The 23,959-nt window shown below is 54.3% G+C and overlaps 1 protein-coding gene across 1 annotated transcript; it reads left to right on the forward strand.

The window, feature by feature from the left end:
- The first annotated feature begins 275 nt into the window (after window positions 1-275).
- SEPTIN8 (septin 8) lies at window positions 276-21,694 on the forward strand. Its single transcript, XM_070374002.1, has 10 exons — window positions 276-631; window positions 11,693-11,813; window positions 12,807-13,002; window positions 13,337-13,523; window positions 14,577-14,738; window positions 15,300-15,396; window positions 15,593-15,761; window positions 15,945-16,077; window positions 16,186-16,376; window positions 18,836-21,694. Exons 1-10 carry the CDS (start codon window positions 602-604, stop codon window positions 18,837-18,839), a joined length of 1,290 nt encoding a protein of 429 aa, XP_070230103.1. The 5' UTR covers window positions 276-601; the 3' UTR covers window positions 18,840-21,694.
- Window positions 21,695-23,959: the final 2,265 nt, after the last annotated feature.

Raw genomic sequence — 23,959 nt, forward strand, 5'->3', positions numbered from 1 at the left:
GCTGAGGCTCCTCTCCTGCACCCCACGGGCCACAGGCAGTCCGTCGACATTCTGGCCGGTGGTCCCAGTGCACTGCAGGCTCCGGCTGACCGGTTGGAGGCGGCTTGGTGGGGGAGACCCTTAGGGCGCACGCGGCACCCCAATCTTCTCCGCACAGAACGGACTTCCCAGCGCGCGGAAGCCGGACACTCCCTCCGGGGCTCGGCCCCAGCCTCTCGGGGACACGCGGCAGGCCAGCAGACACCGGTCCCGGCCACCAGGCACTGCCCTCCCGGCCCCCCAACTTGGAGACTACAAGTCCCAGCAATCCCCGTAGCTGGCACCTCCCGCCTCGCAGCGGAGACCCCCGGCCATCCCAGCTGAGGGGCTTGGGCTGCGCTCGTGGCCGGACCGGGCCAAGCGGGGAGGCCGGTCCCGCGGGCGGGGGCGGGGGCGGCTCCGCGGCTTCTCCCGCCGCCGCCGCCAAGGGGAGTTTCCAGGAAGTGGCCATATTGGATCCATTCAGCCGCAGCCGTCCGGGCGGAGCGCGTCCCGCAACCGGCTTGTCCCCGTCGCGGCCCGGGTGCTCGCCCCGGCTCGCCCGCCCGGTGCGGAGCTCGCCATGGCGGCCACTGACCTGGAGCGCTTCTCGGTGAGGGCCCTGCTGGGCCGCGGCGCGCGCGGGAGGCGCGGGGCGCGGGGAGGGGGCCGCCCTGCTGCTGGCCGGGGGCGCGAGCCGGGCTGTCAGCGCCGCGCGGCCGGGCCTTGACGCCGGGCGGGCCGGGGGACCCTGGAGCGGGCTCTTCGCGGCGCTAGTCCCGGGTCCTGGGGCGTCGGGCGCGAGCGCCTTGCCAGGAGGCTGGCGGGGTCGCTCTCCGTGGGCGAAGAAAAGCAGACCCTTTTCGCGAAAAGGAGCAGATAAATACCCGCCTGGTTGTGGCCCGGTGTGACGATAGACTGGGGCCCCAGGGATCAGAGGGAAGATCTAGGATACTCCGGAGCCCCCTCTCCCTGAGTGTTCTTTGCACGGCTGGGGAGATTCCTGGCCGCGCAGGTGCTGCTGGATGGGCACAGTCGGTGACGATGAAGCCCTAGGGATCCTAGGAAGTCCCTCGGATGAGCTCAGGGCAGTTGCAGAGTTGGGTCCTGAAGACCTTGGCCTGCTGCTCCTTCCCGCTGCAACCCCCGCCCCCGACCCAAGCGCCAGGATCCAGGGGCGATTCCAGTGGGTGCCTCAGTGGTCGGGTCTGAGGCAGCCGTTCCCCAGGAACTGGAGCGATTCCACATTCAACCCAGTGGATGTGTGTTTGGGCCCCAGTCCGGGTATGCCTTCTGCAGGGGTATCGTCTCTGGTGGTCCCTGCAGAGGTCTCTCTGGGCTTGAGCCAGCCAATAACCAACTTCCTAAAGGCTATTATAATCTGTCCCCCTACCCCACTCCCCCCGGGAAGAGAGGCCTTTTGGGGATTGTATCTGCGTGTCCCCCAATGTCTAAGGCTGGGTTTGGGTGTGTCTGGGAGGTTGAGCTGTGACAGTGAAGGAAACTGTGTCCTCTTGCCAGCATGTGAGGCCCTGGTCGGTGCTAAGGGGGAGGGAGGAGGGCCCAGGGATGTTGTGGGTAGGGGGTAAATGCTAAATATGTGACTGATAAGGTATTGGTTCTGGGGCTAAATAAGGGATTCAGGACTTATGTAATTAATGCTATAAATATTGTCATCTGAATTTGTATATGTAAATTTTCTCTTTAATCTGAAAATACATTTGTTGGTCTATTTTGGAAACATGCGTAACTAAAGCAGGAACTCTTGGTGTCATAATTTTAGACTTGGATGTTTTATGAGGGGGCTGCGAGTCAGTTCAGTAAGTTTAAATACAGGAGGAGCAGATTCAGAGGTTGGGCAAATCAGAGATTCACCCCAGCCCTGCACTCTAAACGAGAATTTATGTACCCCAGGAGGGCTGGGCCTGAATCCCAGCAGACCTGCTGGTTAGCTGGAGACCAGCATACCTGTGTGTTTGCACATCTCTGCCTGCATGCCTGTGTGCATTTTCTGTGCCCAGCTGACCAGAAAGTTATGTCTGGGTCTTGTCTTTCTGTGGCTAGAGGTTGTTCTAACAGTTGGTCTTGCAGGTGGGAGTGGTATGTAGAGTAACTGGAATCAGACTGCCTGACATGAATCCTAGATTACTACTTGTTGGCTGTGTGATTCTGGGCAAATTGTTTAACCCCTCAGTGTTCTCATCTGTATAATGGGATAAAAATACTACCTCCCTCATAAGATTATAGGAAGGATTTAATGAGAGGGTCCAGATGAGGTATTTAGAACAGTGTCTGGCACATGATGAAGACACAGTAAATGATACATGAGACTTAGTACCCATGTGGATGTGAAGACTGGCCCTCTGTGTAAGAAGGTAGCAGAGAATGAATTTGCTCTGTTCCAGGGCACCCTCCCTAGGGGCTCCCACCACTACCCACCCAGAGATTATCCTCAGAGGCTGAGCTGAGGGGTCTAGCTGCAGTGCCAGGCAATGGGCTGGAAAGGCTCTTTCCCTTAGATTCCTGTGTTTGTAAGGATTTCTGGTATTATCACCTTGGTAATAATGACTGAGGCACAGAGAGGGAACCGACTCAAGTAAGGATGTGCAGCCTGAGTTCAGGATGGATACCTTCCACACCCTTCACACTCTGAGCCATCAGCCTCCTGGGAGGACTTGGACATGGTTGAATTTGGGTGGAGACCTTGGGTTGGGTTTGGCCTGAATCTCGGAGTCTGGACTCCATTCTCCTTTCCTATCTTGTCATCCTGGGAAAATGATTTCTTCCTTTCTCCAGCTGTAAAGTGGAACAACCCTACTGATACTCTTCAAAGCGTTTATGAAGATAATTGCAGTCTGTGACATGTTTGGAGATATGTTTAGCTGTCTTACCAGCTGCAGGGTTGAACTGGGTGTTAAGCAGTAGCCATGAAGTTATAATTTGATTGAGCTGTGGCAGGTTGACACTGTTCCTCAGGCTAGCTTGGTGGTCAGACCAGCTCAGGAGGGCATGGGAATTGACCCAACCTGGAGCTTAGATAAGCGTGTGGAATGATACTTTTTCTTGGGGGCGGGGGAGTCACATTGCATGAAATGTGTGATTTTAGCTCCCTGACCAGAGATCGAACCCACACCCTCTGCATTGGAAGCATAAAGTCCTAACCACTGGACTGCTAAGGAGGTCCCTGGAATGGTACTTTGCGATCAGTATGTGCTGGGTTCCTATTGTCCACAGGCTGAGCGACCTTTACATTTTGACTGGGCCTTGCTCAATCCTAGATCAGCCCTGTGGTTATGATCAAAATCTCCTAGGATGTGCATGTCTGGGACAGCCCTCTGGGGAGTCTGTTGCCTCTTGTCCTCCTTGGGCAGCCAGATTCCTATCCACTCTTCCTCTGCCCGTCCTCCTTACTGGATCCCAGACTCTCTTTCTGCCCCAGGGGCCATCTCCTGTGCCTCTCCTGTCAGAATCTCATGGGACAGGGTTCAAACTCCATGGTGGGGGTGGCCTGAGGAGGGGCTGGAGAAAATGAAGATCTGAGGGAGAGAGGGAAGAAACGTGTGGCATGGCAGCCTGGAGCCTGGCACTCCTCCCAGCCAGTTACTCCCCCTCACCCCCATCTCCACTTTATCCCCAGCACCATCTGTCACTTCCGTTGTCACCCCTGTAATCTTGACACTTTCCCAAGAAGCAGGCTATCCAGGGAATGCCTATTCTGTCCTCAAGACAAGAGCTGGTGGGAAGGAATGTAGACAGCAACCCCTTACTCAAGTAGGGGTGTCACAGAGGGTGTCTCCCTGTCCCATAAAAATGGCCAGAGACCTCTTTGCTGAGCTGCTTGGAAGGAGAAGTGAGAACCGAGCAAGGGACATCGGTGCAGCTCTCAGTGCCTGGTGGCGGGGAGGGGCCATACACGAGCACCGCCTGCAGAGCTGAAGCTCCATGCCCTTCCCCGGGAGGCTGGTCCACCCAGCTCTGCCCCCCGCCCCGCCATGGGCATTGTACCATGCTATGGGTGTTCACTTTAGGAAGGTCTGCCCAGGATCCGGATTGGCATGGACCAGAGCAGGGACACTGATGAGAAGGCACTGGTGATCCAAGGGGGCACCTGACAAGGGGTTGACCAGAGTAGGAGCAGAGTCTGGTAAGAGGGAGACTGGCCACAGTGCAGGAGAACAAATGGAGGCTGGGAACCCAGGGCCAGATATTTATCAAAAGCTTTGGATGGCACGGAGGGTGCTGGGTGCTTTGTGCCCATCATCTTGATGCCAGCAGCTCGCCTGAGACCTACCCTCAGCCCCCATGGACCCCTTGTGATGACAGAGAGGGTGGAGCCCTCTGAGTTTGGAGCCCAAAGAAGAGCTAGGTGGAGGTATGTATTTGGGGCAATAATCACCACAAAGGTTTCTGTGGCTCTGGTCCAGCTCCCAGAAGGAAGCTGCTGCAGGATGACGGAGCAAAGGGCCTGAGGACTGGCTGGCTTCTGTGTGTCCCCTGCAGCCTCTCCGGTCTTCCTGCCTCTCCGCTGCCAGGTTGATTCTCTCTCAGGATCCCAAGTCCTGGCCCAAGGCACAGGCTTTGCCAGACAACTAGGTATGGAGCTCTGCAGGCAGGAGGGAGACACGTGTGCCTGGGGAAAGGATGCCTCCCAAGGTCGACATGCCCTTATGACAGAGCTGGGGTGTTCTTTACTGGAGCTGTTGGCATCCTCAGGGCTCACGTGAGGAACTGTGGCTGGGAAGAGGTGGTGGACGACAAAGCACGGGGCGTGTGGGCTGTAACATCCATTGCCCCTGATGGCACTGGGGCAAATCAGACATTCTCCTCCTCAGAACACATGGCTTGCAGATGGTTCTTGGTCCTTCTCTTGGAAGCTGCATTAGAGGGACAGAACCAGGGGAGGAAGTAGTACGAGCCTATTTCAGATCACAGGTGCTGGCTTCTTTCTGAAGGCTCTCCTGGGCTTGGGCCACCTGAGGGCTGTGGTTCGAGAGGGGCTGTGGGCCATGGATCCAGGTCCACTCACCAGATCTGGCTGTGGGGCCTGGGTGCGAGTGTGACACTGCCTGGTGCTGGGGTGAGTGGTGCAAGCAACAGAGAAGTATCGCCGTGCTGCCCTGAGCCCCTGCTGGCTCACGTTGGTGCTCATGTAGCTCTCTGCTGCTTCCCAGCACCGGCATCCTGGGGTAGGAGGGGTGTGTGGTCACCTTTGCCGCCCACATTCTTCTTTCCGAAGTTGGGTGGAACAAAGGCCACCTCCGTACCACGATGTCTAGACCCCTGTGGTCATCCCTGCTGCGGGGAAGTCCCCAAGTCCCAAGTGGGAAAGTACGAACACCTGGGCTTCCAGTACCTTCTGTGGCCCAGAGTGCCTTCCCCATCTGCTCTGTGGTAGGATGGACCATTCCCTCCCATGGGAATGTATCCCGCACAGCACCACAAAGCCTAGGAGCATTTTTGTGTCCTGGGTCTGGGGAGGGCTGGGTGGGCCCAGAGGCTGATAACTGGGCTCTTGGCTTCTGGAAATCTGATTTTGACATGGGAAGTGTGAAACAAACCATCCCAAATTCCTGAGTGGCAGTCCTGGCTGTCTTTGTGCAGCAAGAGGGAGGAAAGTGCCCTCAGTGAAACAGGGAGCAGGGAGACTGAAGTTTTGGGGTCAGGGCACTGTGTGGCTTTGGACTCCTAGGGATAGTTTTGTTTCCAAAGTCCCTTCACTTCTCAGGGTAGGGGAGAGGATGACTGGCCTTGAGAGAGTGACTGGCAGCCTTCTCCTGGGTCCCAGCTGCCACCTTGCCATTCTTACCTCTTCTGCTACTGTGCTGGCACCAAGAAGGCTGATCCTGGCTTGTGTCTTTTTCTCAGGTTTGTAGCCGCCATAGGAGAGAGACATTTTGGTTCTCTGGTGTCCTCTTGAGTGGGGACAGGTATATCCTGCCTCTGTTCTTCCCTCCTGGTCCAGGGTGTCAGCATTCCCCCCGCCCCGTTCCCACCACCCCTACCCCACGCACATCCCTGTGGTTATTTCCCGTAACCTTTGACCTGGGTTTAGAGGCTCACTGTGGAATCCTGGGACTAGAGCCTAAGCCTTTCCTGGGAAAATTCTTAGGATTCCTCTCAGACTCAAGGACAGTTGCGCCGTGACCATGGGTTCTGGCCAGAGGCCTCTGCTCTGGCTATTTAAGGCCCAGGCTGCTGAGAGTGGTGAGATCCAAGGGGAGGGTGGTTTGTGCCAGGAACATGGGTGGAGGAGGTTCCCAATGGCACAGTGACTCCTGGGTCCACTGCATGAGGACTCTATAGGGCCTCCTAGAGCTGACTGGTGGCCTCCTGGGGCCCAAGTGCCCAAGCCTTCTCCGGAGAAGGCTTCCTGCCTGCCTGTGGGGTGCTCAGGGTGGCAGGAACCTGAGGGGAAAGAAGAGTCCGAAGTCTGATGCTCTTGGAGAGAACCCTGTGGAAGGCCTGAGGGGCTGCTCTTTGCCTAGGATTTAGGAGCCAAATGCTTGAACGGCGGAGTGTCACCTCTACTGCTACCCCAACAACTAACTTCACTTGGGAGGTTTGTTCTCAAGGGGCTCTTTTCACCCATAGATTCTCTGGCTATGTTGGTTCAGACATCCAGCAGATTTCCATTTCCTTCTGGATAAAAGCCTGTTTCTGTGTGGGCAAGTGCAAGACATGGTTTCCCCCCAAATCCCGCCTCTCTTCTTGGTAAAAGGGGCGGCTTCTTTCGGCTGGCGATTGGGGCTGCTCAGAAGGCTCAGACAGCATTTCCTGGTCAGGAAAAGGACGTCCTATTTATCCACTGGGCTGCATAACAAAATGCCATTCTCCACTTTGTTCTGGGTGACCGGGCATGGAGGAACGCAGTCGGCCTGAGCAGTTATTATTTTGGTTGTTGTCTTTGATGTGCCAAAGAAATGATGACATAGACCCTGGAGCCTGGCTCAGGAGCCAGAAGCTTGTTAGTGATTAGAAGGGGGATAAAGGCCCTGTGGAGTTTCCCATTGTGTGTGTAGAGCTCAGAGCTGCCAACTCTCTATCCTGGAGCTTTGAGTACAGTTGGAGCCCCCTGAACTGGCCCCCTGGGAGCTGGGTGTGTGGAAAGAGTCAGGAGCAGCTAGGTCTGCCTCTCATCAGAGTCCAGGTTAAGTTGGCCAGCCCAAAGGCTCCTCCCACAGAGCAGCCTCCTGTAAGTGTCCTTGCCCCAAGGGTGCACCCTGGGGGTTTTGTCCTTCCAGGTCAGCATCTTGCCAGTCCTGGGGTTGCAGACTGTCCGGCCACGGATCAGGTTCAGCCCTCAGACATGTTGACCTGGGCCCTAATGGTTTTCTCCTTTGGCAGTTGTTGCCAACTTTTGAAAACTAGTGCATTTCACATAAAAATCTGGATTTCTGGATTCTCTTTAAAAATTGGAAGATTTGGCAGCACTAGGTCTACATTCCCACCGTTGGCTGGAGTCGCGGGACCCTAGCCACCATGGACTGAGCCCAGCCTCTGCAGTTCCCCGCTGCTCCTGCCTTTCCCCGAGGGCCCCCGTGCTCCTCCAAGTCACCGGGTCTTTCATCCAGCAGAGAGCGGAGTTGTGGCTGGAAGTGTGGCTTGTGCCGTCACACCATCACCCAGAGATTCTGCCTTCGCCCTCCTGAGCAGTGTGATCTTGGGAAAATTACTTCATCTCTTGGTGCTTCAATTGTCTCTTTCTATACAGTGGGCATAATATACAGCCTACCTCACAGGGCTGATGTGTGGACGAAGTGAGATTAGAGTCATAGCAGATCAGCAGTTGATAACTGTTCCGTGTGGTGGTTGCCATTTTTGTTACTATCCTTCACCCATTTACACCACCTGCCAGGCCGCCACAGCCATTTGAGTCTAGACTAAGACTGGGCCCCTAAGGTCAAGGATCTGGTGTCTTCGTCTTTTCATTGGCTGCCATCCACTGACACCCAGTGGATGTGACCAGTGAGCCTGTGTTTTGTGGCTGAATGAATGAGTTGGGAGCATAGTAAGAGTAGGGGGCAGTATAGCTCAGTGTTCTGGAGCATGGGCTTGGCTGCTCTCAGATCCCTACTCTACCCTGATTAGTTCTTTAGCTTAGGTGCACCTCAGTGTCCTTACCTGTACAATGGGCATAATAATAGTGTCTGCCACACAGGGTGGTTAAGGGCTATATAGGAGACTGTAGGTCACTTGGCTTAGCCCACACAGGTGTCCTTGGTGGGGTGTTGGTGTCATCATTTGATGTTCATTCTTTCCTGTGGTTGTAACACCACTTTTCTTCCCTGTCTTTACTCTCCTTGCTTTCTCTCTGTTCCTCTGTGTTCAGAGTTTCACTTTGGGGACTGTAGCAGTCAGGATATTTTCAGTTGCATGTAATAGATAGCCGCATTCAGCTAGCTTAAGCAGTAGAGGGGAGATGTGGCTGGGGTAGAGGGAAAAACTAGGGTGGGGGATGCTGGCTGTCTCTCCTCTGTGATGTACTTGGCTCTGTAGTCCTCGGTGAGTGGGCTTCAGTCTTAGGCTGACTCCCCTGATGGTTACAGGATGGTCACGAAGGTTCAGTCAGGGTCACTTGCCCCTGCCTGTACCCATTGTGGGATCATGCTGATTGGCTCAGGACTAGTAGGACCCAGCCCTGGAGCTGGAACTAGGGGCTTCCCTGACAAATTGCAGGTAACCAGTGGGAGATCTGATGTTCCTTCCTGAGCTGTGGTAGCTGTGTCAGAGGGGCTTTGTAGGCTCCTGGCTCCTCCTGGGCTGAGACCCCACGCAAGTCAGCAGACACACCTGGGCAGGCACCTTGGAGAGAGCGGTGCACCTTGGGTCACATGTTGTTGATGCCAAATGTAGGATCAGGGAAGCTGGCATTAGTGGGAGTCACGCCTCAGTAGAGCTGGGAGGTTACACCAGTCTCTCAAGACCAGAGAAAAACACTCTGTCCCCATGAGGCCATTCTCTGTGTGCGCATGTGCGTGAGCTCTGGAGATTGGTGCTCCAGGGGTCCCTGAGGCTCCTGAGCAGCATCAATTGCCCCAGGTCTGTGGCCCCTGGATTGACAGCACAGCTTCGGCTACAGCTTGGGGATGGAGACTGCCTTGTGCTCCACGCACTTCTCCGGAGAGCCCAGCTGCATGAGGAAGGCAGGCAGGGCTCACTGAACACGGGTAGGCAGGCTTGTGTGAGACCCCCGAGTGCTGCTGTTAGAGTCGGGGAGACTCAGGAGTAGGATAGCGTCTGAATCTTTGCAAGGACTCTAACTGGGGAAGTGCGCGTGCGTGTGGCTTCCAGACACAGCCGACTTGGTGGGTTTTGGCGGTAGACTACAGGATGTTGGATTGCATCCTGATTGTGTCACCCTTGGAAGAAGAGGATGAATAAACACATAGCCTTCTCTGCAAGCACAGCACGCCTTAAATTTTGGAGATTCTCAGTCTCGCCCAAAAAGAAAAAAGCTCTAGACTAACAGCTCTGTCCTCCATTTGATCCTCAAGCTGCCATGAGCAGGTGGGACAGAGACGGAATAATGAAGCTCTGTGTAAGGTGGGCAGATGTGCCCGATGCTGTGGCAGTGAAGCCGTGCCCAGCGATTTATAAATGGTAGTGTTGTCTAGCACGTCGGCCATGGTGGTGGGAGGGTGGGAAGAATGGGAACACTGACCTCCCCCAGCCTGCGGCCCACTTTGAGGAGCTCATGGAAGAGGTGAAAGTCACGATGCATATCAGGACAGCTAATAGTGTGAGGAAATGGGGTCACAGCCAAGTGAAGGGTCTGCAGTAGGAGTACTTAGGGGCTAGGGCAGGGCATGTGCCGGGGAAAAGGCAGTGAGCTCCAGAGCCCAGGGAGGGGGCCGAGTTTGAAAAGTATATCCAGAGATAACCAGCTGTGCAGGAACCGAGCCTGGGAAAAAGGCCTCAGATGATAAAGGGCCTGGAATGCCCTGCTAGGGAGTTTGGACCTGACCCAGCACATCCTATGCTCCATTTACTGGTTTTGCTGCGGCCTCCAGTGAGAGGAAGCTGCCTTTGGGGCCTCTTTGTTGTTATGTTTGCAGCCCTGGGGGGACCTGACTTGATTGGGAAGGTTGTGACTCAGTTCCCTGGGGATAGGGGACTCCAGCTTTGAGAGCAGAGACTCTGTGGAAAGAGGGTCATTGGAGAGAAGAGCTTAGGGGTAACTGACTTGTGGGCTTCCCCAAGGGGCCATGGAGGTCTAGGCTGCCCGTGTGCACACTTGGGAGTCTGTGATGCAGGGGTACTGTGACTGAGCTGGGGAAAGGGCTTGGGGAAGGGCCAGGGGGACTTAGTTAATGAAGAAGAGAGGGTTGGGTTTAAGTGTTGAGGGGCTCTGGTTGGGAGGAAAGAATGGTTGGAGGGTTCAGGCTGAGACAACAGGCTGTGGCTGCAGAGAGACTGAGGGGCCACAGATGCTCCGGAGACCCCTGCGCTGGAGGGCAGGCAGCCGGGTCCCTACTGGCTGGTCCTCAGCCTCCTCTGCCCCCTGGGCCTGCACCCACATAAGGGCTGCCACTGTCCTAATCTGTGCCCCTGGGACTGTCTTCAGCTGGGCCTGTTTCCTCCCCTCTGGAGCTGTGGGCTGGATGGCAGGATAAGACTCAGACCCATCGTCCTGTCCTTGCTCTGTGTGGCTGGCAATCAGGGCAGAAGGGCTAGGGGACAGAGGAGGTGTGTTTCTGCCCTATACAGAGCTGCCTGGGGTCTGCCCTCGACGGGGCCAGTCCCAGGAAGGCTGAGCCTGGGAACCTTCCCTCAGGACAACATTCCACCCTCATTCCCAGGGAAGCAGAGAATCCACACAACTTGGAGCCTGACCTTGACCCTCTGCTTAGGGTCCTGCTGGGTCTTTTTATAGTGCTGTGGGCCAGCTCAGTGACCCTTGCTTGCTCAGGACCTGCTGCCTGCCTCTCTGGGCAGGCCTCCACATTCTCACCCAGAATCCTCTGTCTAAGCAACCAGGACTGGGGCGGGGCTGGGAGGGGGACATGAGCCAGAGCCTGGGAGTCCCTAGAGAGTACCACTGAGGCCCCCAAGACCAGTCCTGAGACCCAGTGGTGGGTCTGAGTGAGTACTGGCCCCTTTAGCAGGGCTCAGTGTGCATTCCCTGCTTGGGTGCATGAGGAGCAAGGGGTGCCCATGGAGGACTGTGAGCCCACCTGAGGGAGAGCCCTCCAGCAGTGTGAGTGTGAGGGGGTCAAGCCAGACCTGCCCTTGTCTGCATCCTACTTTAGCAGGAGAGGGCCACAGGAACGTGCACACCCTCAAATCTTGGCCTTTTGAAATCTTTAAGATCTAGGGAACATCTGGGGCATCCTCCCAAGCAGGCAGGCAGGTGAGCCCTTGGGGTAGCAGCCATGGATCTGGGGCCTTCTGCCAGGTGACACCTCGGGCTCAGGCATCCCTTGCCAGCTCAGCAGATGCAGAGCCCCAGGTGAAAGGGCCTTTCCCAGGCAGAGTCATGGGTCCTGAGGCCCATGGGACTCCCTGTGTGGAAACTTGGCCTGGAGTTGGAGTTCCAGTGCCCTCAACAATGTGTCTGGAGATTTGCTGAGAACTGAGACAAGTTTGAGGGGCGTATTGACTCAGATTTAGCCTCCCCTCTTCTCAACCCCTCTTCCCCAGTGGGCTCACTGCGTCTCTTCTTTTCTCTTTGCAGAATGCAGAGCCGGAGCCCAGGAGCCTCTCCCTGGGTGGTCATGTGGGTTTCGATAGCCTCCCCGACCAGTTGGTCAGCAAGTCGGTCACTCAGGGCTTCAGCTTCAACATCCTCTGTGTGGGTGAGTGTCATGCCTGGCCAGGGGACAGCCTCCACTGAGGATGGACGAAGCCCTCCTGGGAGATGAGATGCCGCTGTCCTGACTGCCTGATGAGCTGCAAGGGGACCTCCCAGGCAGAGTGACACTTTGAGGGGTCAGGATGAGGCTTTGGGGTGTGTCTCTGCCAGGGTCAAGGACAGAGTTGGAGCCAGGGCCTGACTCAGCTTCCATGAAGAATGGACAGGACTAGGTACCTGAGAGTGCTTTGTACACTGAGAGTATCTGTCACAGTGGTCGGGATCCATGTGTTTGCTTTAAGAACATGTATTGTTGTTCATACCATGTGTCAAGGACACTGTGGTAAACCAGACTGTCTCTCCATTACATTGTCATGTAGTAAGAGCTCCAGTACTCATCTAAACAAATACACCCCCCAACAGGGAGGCGCTGGAAGGTTCTATGTGTCTCAGGCCACAAAAAGTTCTGCCAGACCCTCCACAGGTGCTCTGGGAACCCCTTGGAAAGCAGCCTCTCCTGAACCTCCCCGCCCCAGTTAAAGCTTCGTGGAGTCGAGGCCACCCATGACGTGGGCTGAGCCACTGGTTCTTGTAGACCTCGGCCCTGCTGGCCCCATGGCCTTCCTGGGCCCAGGAGGAATGGCATGCAGAGCAGGTGACCAGGTCCCATTGAGGCCAGAAGAGGCCAGGGTCCATTGGTGTCTCCCAGCTGCCTGGCTCTGCCTCTTCTCACTCCCAGCAGAAACACCTTACACAACCCACATAGCTACGTCTTATGTCCAGGCCAGCCTTTTGGCTCTTCCTTCCACATGTTATTTCTGAGGCCACTAAGAAGGGATGGTTCTTGGGGTTACGGACAGTAAGGGATGGAGTGGGAGGCCTGCCCCTCTCTTGTATGGAGACCAAGGGTGCCTGAGCCCCTCCTGGCCCAGCTAGGAGCCAGGACAGCCCCAGTTCCAGTCTGTGACACCCCTCTGCCCACTCCCCGCTCCCCTAGGGGAGACTGGCATTGGCAAGTCCACACTGATGAACACGCTCTTCAACACGACCTTTGAGACCGAGGAAGCCAGTCACCATGAGGAGTGTGTGCGCCTGCGGCCCCAGACTTACGATCTCCAGGAGAGCAACGTGCAGCTCAAGCTGACCATCGTGGATGCCGTGGGCTTTGGAGATCAGATCAATAAGGATGAGAGGCAAGAGGCAGGACGGGCGGTGTCTTCCCCGTCCCTCCATGTTGGCCGTGGTTCTAACACTCTGCCCTAGCGCTCCGCACTCCTTGCTGCCCCCAGACAAGTGACCAAGCCCGCACTCCATGAGGTCCATGGGAGGGCTGCCTGGAGAATGTCTAAGGTCCTGAGGACCCCATGGGGGACCAGGAGACGGGGTCAGCCACCTGTACCCAGGCAGGAATCCCCAGGCAGAAGCTGTTTGTTCTCACAGAGAGAAGGCTGGTGGGCCGCTTGGCTGGGCTCCGGGCCCGGGGCCGTGGCTCCGCTGTCTGCCTCCCTGTGACGGAGCTGTCTGTAGTTACAGGCCCATCGTCGACTATATCGACGCGCAGTTTGAAAACTATCTGCAGGAGGAGCTGAAGATCCGCCGTTCGCTCTTCGACTACCACGACACGAGGATCCATGTCTGCCTCTACTTCATCACGCCCACGGGGCACTCCCTCAAGTCCCTGGATCTGGTGACCATGAAGAAACTGGACAGCAAGGTGTGGCCCCCTTCCGGTGGATCCTGTGGGCGCCCTGTCCACGGAGGCGGGGTGTGGTCGCTGCCTGTGACTGTCCGCTGCATTCCCCGGGGACTGGGGCTGGGGGCTTGCAGAATTGGCTTGGTTCTCTTGCTGTATCTTTTCTTGTGTCTGTCCCTGTGCCTCCAGCCGACCCCCGTTGATCTGACCTCTTCAGAGCTCTGTCCTTGCCTCTGGCCCTGGGCACCTTCCCTCCAGCTAAGATGATTCTTATTCTCAGCCTGGTGGCTCCTTGCATCCTCCCCGTCCCCCTAGAGTTACTTCCCCACCTCGCCCCTGCCCCTCTGCCCCTCTGACCTCTGCTCCCCAGAGCATGCTGATTCTTTGCTCTTTTTCTCTCTCTCAATTCCTAGTTCCTCTGCTCCCTTCACTTCCCTTGCTCTTCCTTCTGTGACTTTCCCTTGGGGTCCTCCTGAGGCCAGCAGAGAGAGGAGAGTTAAGCCCCAGAATTGGAGTAGGCATGAGGAGTGTGTATTTAAAAGGCAACTTCATGTGAATGACAGGAGCGATGAGGGGTTGTGGAGGGTGTGCAACCCCAGGGTCACCTGTCAGCTCTCATGTGACTCTGTTCCCCATCTCAGGAGTTAATTTTCACTGTGAACAATGAGATAACTTTGGCCTGGGAGATACTGAGGTCTTCCTGTGGCTACTGCTAATGGGTCATCTAACTTGTGTAGGGGCACAGCCCCCTGGCTGCCACCCCTGTCAGGCCCCACACTGGCTAAGACCTTCAGAGCACTCTGGGTCAAAGCTGGATATGCCCACAGGACAAATTTGGGGCTGGATGGAGGTTTAGCAGAGCAGGGAGGGGCTGTAAGAAGCACTGCAACCAATTGTCACAACCTGTCAGAATGGTCCCACCTGTCTGGGTTCAGGCTGGGACTCCACTGGGGAGCTTTGGGAGCAGCTCCATCTCTTTGGCTTCCTGCCCCTCTGCCCAGGGGTGTGACCTGAGAAGGGCTATCCACAGTCAGGGAGCAACTCACCCCTGACCCCTCTCCACGGTCCTGGCAGGTGAACATTATTCCCATCATTGCCAAAGCTGACACCATCTCCAAGAGTGAGCTCCACAAGTTCAAGATCAAGATCATGGGTGAGCTGGTCAGCAATGGGGTCCAGATCTACCAGTTTCCCACGGATGATGAGGCTGTTGCCGAGATTAATGCAGTCATGAATGTGAGCACTGGGCAAGGGCCTGAGGGCTCTGGGGTTGGAGGGTTTGGAGCTGGCCCCCGGCCACTGTCTTTTCCCTGGGTTCTAGCCTTAGCTCTCCAGGAAAGATGGCTGGGAACCAGGAGCTGGCCAGTCCTGAATCCTCCGGACAGGGGATGGGAAGAATCGGGTATTGGGCTGGTCCTGGAACTTCCCCAGGTTTAAGTACCCCAAGGTATGAACTCAAGGCAGGGACCTGAAACCTGCAGGATTGAGCAGGCAGGATGCCTGGACTTGGGAACCTAGAAGAGAGGCCCAAAGGTCTTTTCAGGGAGCTTCTACCCCTGGGGAGCCCATGGACTGAAAGAATACCCTATAACAAGAGGAACAGGGTTGTGGGTTCAGCCCACTCCCTTGTTTGGAGGTCCCAGGATAATTCTCTAAAGGACAGCCCCAAAGTGAGCATCTGGCCCCACCTTGTTCGGGTCTGGGCAACCCCTCCCTGGGGCCCAGGGGCAGCGAGGGTGGGTCTGTCCACTAGCCCGTGTCTGCACAGTGCTCACATACACCTGGGCCCCTTTCCAGGCTCACCTGCCCTTTGCCGTGGTGGGCAGCACCGAGGAGGTGAAGGTGGGGAACAAACTGGTGCGAGCGCGGCAGTACCCTTGGGGCGTGGTGCAGGGTGAGTGTGGCTGTGAGAGCACAGCCCTGGTTGGGAGCCTGGACTCAGTCCCCTGTCCTGTGTCCTCCCCATGACCATCTGCTGCCTGTCTTCCCTCTGGGGTCGGCCTCTCACACCCCACCGCTGTCCTGCACCCTGTCCCCTCCGTGCTGGTGGCCGGGTCCCTGTCTGATGCCCACGTGCTCTCCACTTCCAGTGGAGAACGAGAATCACTGCGACTTCGTGAAGCTCCGGGAGATGTTGATCCGGGTGAACATGGAGGACCTCCGCGAGCAGACACACAGTCGGCACTATGAGCTCTACCGGCGCTGCAAACTGGAGGAGATGGGCTTCCAGGACAGTGATGGTGACAGCCAGCCTTTCAGGTGACAGCCTGTCTCCCCAGCCACAACCAGACTTGACTTGTGAGCCAGGTGGGGAGAGAGGCTGCTGGGACAGTAGCATCCTCCCCTGACCCCATGTGTCCACGTGATTCCAGCCCTCTGGCTCTGGCCAGCCCCATCCCACCGTGATCCCCTCTTTGGCCTCTTCTCTCTGGGTCTCCACAGCCTCCAGGAAACATACGAGGCCAAGAGGAAGGAGTTCCTGAGTGAGCTCCAGAGGAAGGAGGAAGAGATGAGGCAGATGTTTGTCAACAAAGTGAAGGAGACAGAGCTGGAGTTGAAGGAGAAGGAGAGAGAGGTGTGTGCTGGGCTCGGGGGGTGTGTGTGTGTGGCAAGGCCAGGCCAGAGAGGGCCCAGGCTCCTCCGGGGCCCACACAGAGCCGGCCTCCCCACCTTCTGCTCCCAGCTCCACGAGAAGTTCGAGCACCTCAAGCGGCTGCACCAGGAGGAGAAGCGCAAGGTGGAGGAGAAGCGCCGGGAACTGGAGGAGGAGACCAACGCCTTCAATCGCAGGAAGGCAGCAGTGGAGGCCCTGCAGTCTCAGGCCCTGCACGCCACCTCGCAGCAGCCTCTGAGGAAGGACAAGGACAAGAAGAAGTAGGTGGTGGGCTCCCTGCCCCGCGCTGGCTGGCTCGCTCTCGCTCTTACTCATTCTCGCTGGCTCGCCATTTGCTGTCTTCTTTCACTCGCTCTCCACCTCATTCTTGCTCACCTTTCTTCTTTCAGTGGTGATCTTCACATCCTCAGGCATCAAGCGTTCATGCCCACTCTTGTGTTTGTGCACGAGTGGCTCCTCTCCCCACTCTTCTACCCCACACCCTGTTTTTTTCTCTATCTCTTTTTCTCTTTCTCCTGCAGACCCCTCAAGAGCTGGGTGGAGAAGGCTGGGCCACACAGGCAGGGAGTGGCCCCTAAGAGGGTCCTAGGGTCTCAGGGAAGGTCCTTCAGGCCAGGAGATGGTCAGGGCTTGGGAATGTCAGCCTTTTCAGACAGATTCCAAATGCTCCTGTGGTTTCTGCTTGGACAGCTGTGGTGCCTCCCCCTCAGTCCTGAGACTGTGGACGTGGGGCCCGTTTTGGCAGGTGGGTGGTAACTGAGGGCAGTGGAGACCTCAGCCCAGCCAGCACTGATCCCCGGACACCGTGGTTACGACCTGCTGAAGGAAGGACAGCAGCTCCCTGGAGGGGCTGTGTGAGTCCTACCGAAGAGAGGAGCTGCTCCTCAAGCAGAGGCTGGAGCTGTCCTCCGAGCGTAGCTTTAGAGGAGAGAGAGTGATGGGAGAGGGGAGGAGATGGAGTGATGGGGGAGAGCAGGAGGCTTTTCCCAGCCTCCAGGAGTGCAGTCAACTTTGGCAAGGTGGGGGCCGCTCTAAGCCTCTTCTCCTTGGCATAGCCTGATTCCATGCGCACAGCTGGATCCCAGATGCTCTGGGTAGGGGTGGGGAGTGCCTCCCTTCCCTGCCCCACTTCATTCAGTGTCCCCCAGAGCATCTCTCCATGGGGATCCTGTCTGCCCCGGCTTCTCCCTGCCCCTGGTCTGTGTCTGGTACCTTCTTTCTCTTGCCAGCCTGGAAACTAAGCAGGTATACTCACCTTGGCCCTCATTCTTATTCTCTTGGAATTCCAGTTCCTTCTTGAATGTTTGGGAACGTGTATGTTCAGGCTGTTCCTTCCTTGGTGGCAGTGGAGCCTTGTGGTTAGGGCCATGCAGTGCATAGCTGTGGCCCTGGGGTGCTGCCTGTGGCACTGGCCCTCCCCCTGCCCCCAGGATTGCGTTCCCTAATGCTGCACACATGCATGACACATGTACACTGTCTCACTCTTGCCCCATCACATACACAGATCCAGACACATCTCCACTAACACACACAGTCTCCGAGACACACAGGCACAGAGGCACAGACACATCAAAGTTTAAAAAGCTTCTCCCTGGGGAAGACCAGGGGACAGAACCAGGTATTTAGGAACTGGATGCCAGTTCTCATTCCTGAGGCCTGTCTCCTGCTTTGGGACAGACCCTGTAGTCTCTCCCACCCTGCTGACTGGCCCCCCTTCCCTCACCCCCACCCACACCAGCCGTTGGCCCTGCTGCAGCAGATAAGCCCCTGCTGGTCCCCAGCCCCACACTCCTCTCAACTGTGCACATTTCCCTTCTGCTTTGCGTTTACTTCCGGCCCTGTCTAGTGTTGGTGAGCTTGGTGAGCACGCAGGCTCTGTGAATTGCAACCCATGTGGATTTTGAGCTGGTAGCTCAGAAATCTGGTTTCTCCTGGGAAGCGGTATGCTATCCATGACCCAGTGCTGGCTCCCAAAGAGACTTTGCCTTGCTCCCTGCCAGCTTAGCCCAGGCCATCTTGTTTTCTTATTATTTTTTTTCTTTTTCTTAAAAAAAAATAAAGGCAGGCAGAGTCCCCTAGGAAGTAAGCTATGAAGAAGCCACTCAAAAGCAGCTCAAGGACCTGTGGCCAGGTCAAGGTGTTGAGGGCCAGTGGGGGTGGGGTGCAGGCTGGCTGCAGGGGCACCAGGCCAACTCAGGGTGGGGCTCATCACTGATGTCAGATCTCCCTGCTTTTTTTCGTGTGATGTGGGCCTGGAGAACAGGTCTTTTCTGTTTGCTGGACATTCCAGAAAGCTTCAGTCAGTTTGGCCTCTGGGAGAGAGCCCTCTCCTCCCATGCTGGCCTTGCAGAGGCCAGGAGTGGGGTGGGTGGGCTGGCTGGGAGCACCCCTTCCCTTTGCCCTGGTCGGGACGGGTCAGGAGTACATTTGGAGGGGGGATGTTGTTTTGCGATCATTTAGTTGAATGGCTTTGATTGATTGTACTTATTCCTCAAATTTTAATTCATTTTTACAAAATTATTTCCCAATCAGATCTTGACCCCTCAGCCTGGGATGCCATAAGCTGAAGTGAATTCTCTGCTTTGCTCGTCACAAGTGCCAAACTGACTGTCCTTTCCCAGTGTTCATCTTGCTGTCTTTTGCTTCTGTTTGATTTGGTCGTCTGTGTATCTTTTAATGTGTCTGTTTTTGTTCTGTTTGTTTTATTTTTATTTTTCAGTTAACGCACGCACAGACTTACATGTCAAGAGCGGACTTTAGACTTTCATGTGTTAAGTTGCTTGAGTTACACCTTGTGACCCTTCTCCCATATCATGGTGTGAGGACGGACTGGGAGCCGGTACAGACTCCAGTGTTTACAGCCCTGCTTTGTCCCCTACCCCTGTGCCCCAGGCTGCCCAGGCCTGGCGGGCCACCCTCTCTATGCAAACTTGTTAAAGCCATGAATGCTGGAATCCAAAACTGATGAGGTTTATTTTTTTCAGAGCCAGTGGCTGGTCTTCCATTTACAGTGTCACTATTCCTTGACGGAGCAGTTTTGTGCCGCTCTAGCAGAGGCCCCAGCCGGCGATGCTCGGCCTAATTGTTCAGCGTCAAGATGGCAACTCATGCAGCGCCCTAGGTGGGGCCACGTGGTGTGGTATACGTGCTGCAGAACTCCGCCCACTCCCCTTCATTTTAATTTTTCTAACCTAGAGCTTAATTTCAATAATAACTTTTAAAGCACTTCTAAATTTTTATTTTGGCACGAGCGTAAAGACAAATAATACCCCCTCCCGTTATTTTCGTAAGTAACACAGATGCCCTGGTTTTTAAAGACTAAAAATATCTCTAAACCTTTCTTCTGTATAAAGTCTCCCCATAAAGTATAGGGAGAGGCGGGTAATAAACGTCCTGTAATGACAGTGTTTGGGATTTCTTTACGAATGAAAGTGGATCATGAAAAAGGCCACGTTCAGCGTTGTTACTGTGAATGTAAATGGAACAGCAGCCCGAAGCCGTTATCTCTGTGCTCCACACCCCAGGTGCTACCTGTGAACAGGGACCAGCCCCATGAGTGCGTGTTAAGTGTTTGACTCTTAACTAAGACCGCCAGCACCCCACCCCATGCCCATCCCCACATATTCCAAATGCAAAGAGTGCTCAGCGGGAATAGGTTTCTCTCTGGGTCGTCCTTTCCTTTTTCCTGGCTGAGTTGTAGGGAAAGGGATGAAGGTGCTTGTTGTATGTGAACAATTAAGAAAAAAACTACCAGCAGAGGAGCTTTTTCCCCTTCAGCTGCATTCTTAAAGAGAACCTTCTAAGAAAGTACAGCATTCTTCTGTGTTCCTGTTGGTTGGCAAGCCACTGAGACCATCAGGGTCGAAAGCATGGCCTGATAACATGGGACATAAAAAATAAATAGATGAAAGGAAGGATTCCACTTAATGTTGATGAAGCACTGTGCTGGGCACAGGCTACCCAGAGTCCTGCACAGCTCTGCCCTCAAGGAGCTCACAGTCTAGTGCACTCCCTAGTTGGAAGCCTTAGGAAGCTGTGCTAATACATTGTTGGACTGGCGGTTTGTGTTTTTATGTCCTTCATTTTCTTTCCCATCATCGTTTCCCTCTTCCTGCCTTGGCTTGCTTTTCTGATTTCCAAGGCTAGGTTCTGGTTCCCTCTTGACCTTCTCAGATCATGTTCCATTCAGAGAGGGGTGGAGGGTGAGCTGTATGTATCCACTGAGGTATGACCAGGAAAAGGTGGTCTTTTTCGCTTCACCTGGAGCAGAGCAGGTTTTGTTGAGACTCAAAGTGAAAATTCTCCAAAGTTATGCCATGACCATGGGTGAATACAGATTTTTGAAGGGCTCAAACTACTTGAGAAGCCTTCTTAAGAGAACATGAGTATAAAATCAGGTACAGGGCCTTGGAAGAGGCCCTGAGAATTAAGTTTCATTAGCTTTAGAGTAAACCCACTTGTGGTTGAAACTGGTAACTGATGCTTCACTGTGGGTATCTAAAAAGGTAAATCAGCATATCTAAGGCAGATGTGGACTGCAAGTGGCTTAACTCTAGGGTCATTATATGTCTGAAAGTGTATTCAGTTGGATGGAAGTAAGACCTTTACGCTAGCCTGGGTCAGCTAGTGTATTTCTGAAGATGAGGCTCAATGACCCAGCAGGCTCAGTTATGTAAGAAATGAGGACTCCTGGCCAATCGGGACTCTTACAGCGGGCAGATCCTGCTGCCCATCCACCCCCATCTGAGTGTGGGCTGCACCCAGGGCATACTTGGGTGGCCAGAATTGTGGCTGGCTACCTGCCTGCAGGCCCCAGGCTTCCAAGAATCTCGGGGGAGACCTGTCCTTGTTACATTTTCTGGGGTCTGGGCTGCCTCGGCAGCACCCTTTGACTTTAGTGAGCCTCACTGCACTTTTCTCTCATGCTGTTTGTGTTTAGAATTTTGTCATTTTTAGCTGAGACCAAATTAATCTTTGGTGCACAAGGTGAGCTTAAAAGCTTACCATTCATTGTTTAACAAGCTACCCGCCTCATGGAATGTGACCCCTGTCTGCAGGATCTGACTTCCCCCTCATTTTCTGTCTCCGTATCATCTGTTGGCATTGTTAGGGCTGTCAGTGGGATCGCTGGCATTTACTATCATGTCTTTCATGAACCAAGTTGATTTTGGGGTAGAATCACCATATAATTTATTGCCCAAGCTGAGACTTTTGAGAGTGAAAGGAGATTTTGTTAATAATGACGCCAAGTCGACAAGCATAAGCCATGATTGTCTCAGGCAAACTGGGAGGTATGGTCACCCCAATTATGGGGAACCTGAGTCTAGGTGGTCTTTGCTTGTGCAGACCAACTCCATATATGTTGTGTATGTCTTTGTGTGGGTTCCCTGTTAAGTGGGGCTCCTGTTACTGGATAAGAGGCCCGAGGGAAGTGTGGCTTGCTAGTCTGTTACGTTAACATGCTTCTCTAAAACTGCTTCACTTGTTAATTCATTTATTCCTTCATTCATTGACTGTTTTTGTTCCTTTCCATTCACTTTGTACTCATTTTTTTCATTAAATTTTGCATTTATTTTGAGTTTTTGTGGTGTCTTTTTTGGGCAGTGGCTTTTCTGATTTAATGTTTCCTCTATTAATCTGCTACAGCTGTGGTAAAATACAGCTTGTTTTTTCCATGAACTTTGTGGGGTTGATCAGCTTCTATAGGAGTTACGTTTTAATAGCGAATCCTGCCACGGGCATCTGTGAACGGCTCTTGAATGAGTGTGGGATGGAGGCAAGATAGGAAAGAGAAGTTGCAGCCTGTGGTCAAAGGATCTTTATCAGGCAAGACACGAGAGAAGGCAGACCCTGCCCTTGAAAAGTTTACATCCTTGTGGAGGAGGCTTGACATAGGACAACTAACATTTGAGTTCTTACTGTGTGCTAGTCATTGTTCTAAAGTGCATTACATGTATTAATTCCGCTAATCTTCACAATAATCCTATGATTAGGTACCATTCTCTCCTTTTTATAGGCAAGGCACGAGAGGTACCCAAGGTCACACAGCTCATAACTGGAGGAATTGAGGTTTAAATATTGCTATCCTGTACCCTTATTCCTGTTCAGTTTGACAGTGTAGGTTGGTGGACCTAAGAAGGTTTTGCTGAGGTGGGATGTTGTAGGAAGTAGGCAAATATTTGTTGAGGAAGGGATGGCAATCTCCAGGGCCCATTTGTGGAGGAGCTTTCTGTGTTGGACACTAGGCTAATCTCTGGGGAGACCAAAATGAGGAGATGGAGGACTAGGCCCAGCAGGGAGACTGGCATGCTGGCCTCCCCAGGGAAGGTACAGCACAACTCTGCCCCTGGGCAGGCAGGTGCAGGGAGGCAGTCTTCACCAAGCCCTGAAGGACCAAGACTTTCCAGGAAGCAAGGGGAAATAGGGCCACCTTGGTGGAAGGAACTTGGCTCACCCAAATGAGGTAATATTTGGACAAGTTTAAGATGTGTCTGTGCTACTCATCTACTGTGTTCTTCTCTTAGCCCATCTGCCTCTGAGCCCTGTCCCATCTCTGTTTTCAGCAGTCACAGCCCAATCTCTGCCCTATGTAAATGGTGACAAATGGAAGGTGGATCACATCCTTATTTCTCCCACCACAGTGAACCCCAGTCTCTAATCTGAAGTGGGAGAGAAATTCCTAACTGCAGGGAAAAAATGTTAGAGGAGAGTAAGATAGAACTTAGGGCTCCAAGGCAAGCTTGAACAACATAAAAACTTAAAAACCGCTCACAAGTGGTACTTTGGCAATATGAAAGTTTGCTTCCCCAGAAAAGGGAATACTATTTACAGAAAGATGAAGCAACAAGGCTGTCCCTTACCCCCATACTGTGGCTCACAGGTCTACCTTCTTCTTTTCCCAAGAGATGGAGAGTTGGTTTAGCTCTGGGGAATGAAACTTACATCTAGAGCTAGGTTCGGGGGGTGGGGTCCAGGTAATTCCTACCTGTTTTCTGAAGTCAAAAATAGCCTGAGTTGGCGTGGGCCCTCAGGCTTAGCCTCTGTTCCACCAGTGACAGTGCTCACAGTGGAAGGAAGGAGGCAGAGGAAGCTGAGGCCACGAGCAGCAGGCTGCCCCCCAGCACGTTCATTTGTGCTGGGCTGCTGCTGCTGCTGCTAAGTCGCTTCAGTCGTGTCCCACTCTGTGCGACCCCATCGACGGCAGCCCATGAGGCTGCCCCGTCCCTGGGATTCTCCAGGCAAGAACACTGGAGTGGGTTGCCATTTCTTTCTCCAATGCATGAAAGTGAAAGTGAAGTCGCTCAGTCGTGTCCGACTCTTAGCGACCCCATGGACTGCGGCCCACCAGGCTCCTCCATCCATGGGATTTTCCAGGCAGGAGTGCTGGAGTGGGGTGCCATTGCCTTCTCCATGTGCTGGGCTAGGGGACAGTTACTGATCGGGTTTGAGAGACTGCATTTCACGTGTGTTTGACTCTATCAAATCTCAAAGCACGGTATCTAATACATGTAAAATAAGACACAGAAAGGATTGAAAGGAAGTGTATTTCAACAAAAGCTCCAACAAGCAAATTTGTCTTAACAAAAGGCAGAGATTTGTGCTGACTACAGTACAGACACTAATACGGTATAGCTAGTATTGCACCTAGCAGCAGATCACCTTCCCCGCGGCTTTGCACATTTACAGAAAACTGTTCACTGCGGAAGGACTTCACAGATGACCTCTAAATGTGTGGCTCAGTCATTTGCATCCCCAGCACTACCTCCACAGTCCCAGCTGGCATCACTGTCAGCTGGACTCCACTGCCTAGAGAATGGCTCCATAGTGTCACTGCTTCCCAGGG

This window comes from Bos mutus, chromosome 7 (genome assembly GCF_027580195.1).
Source record: "Bos mutus isolate GX-2022 chromosome 7, NWIPB_WYAK_1.1, whole genome shotgun sequence".
NCBI classification, from domain to species: domain Eukaryota; kingdom Metazoa; phylum Chordata; class Mammalia; order Artiodactyla; family Bovidae; genus Bos; species Bos mutus.

Excerpts from the sequence above, each read along its gene's own strand:
- SEPTIN8 (XM_070374002.1), top strand. The coding sequence starts at position 602 with ATGGCGGCCACTGACCTGGAGCGCTTCTCG. Across the intron at positions 13,003-13,336 it reads CAGATCAATAAGGATGAGAG|TTACAGGCCCATCGTCGACT; the intron begins GCAAGAGGCAGG and ends AGCTGTCTGTAG. Across the intron at positions 15,762-15,944 it reads GGTGACAGCCAGCCTTTCAG|CCTCCAGGAAACATACGAGG; the intron begins GTGACAGCCTGT and ends GGGTCTCCACAG.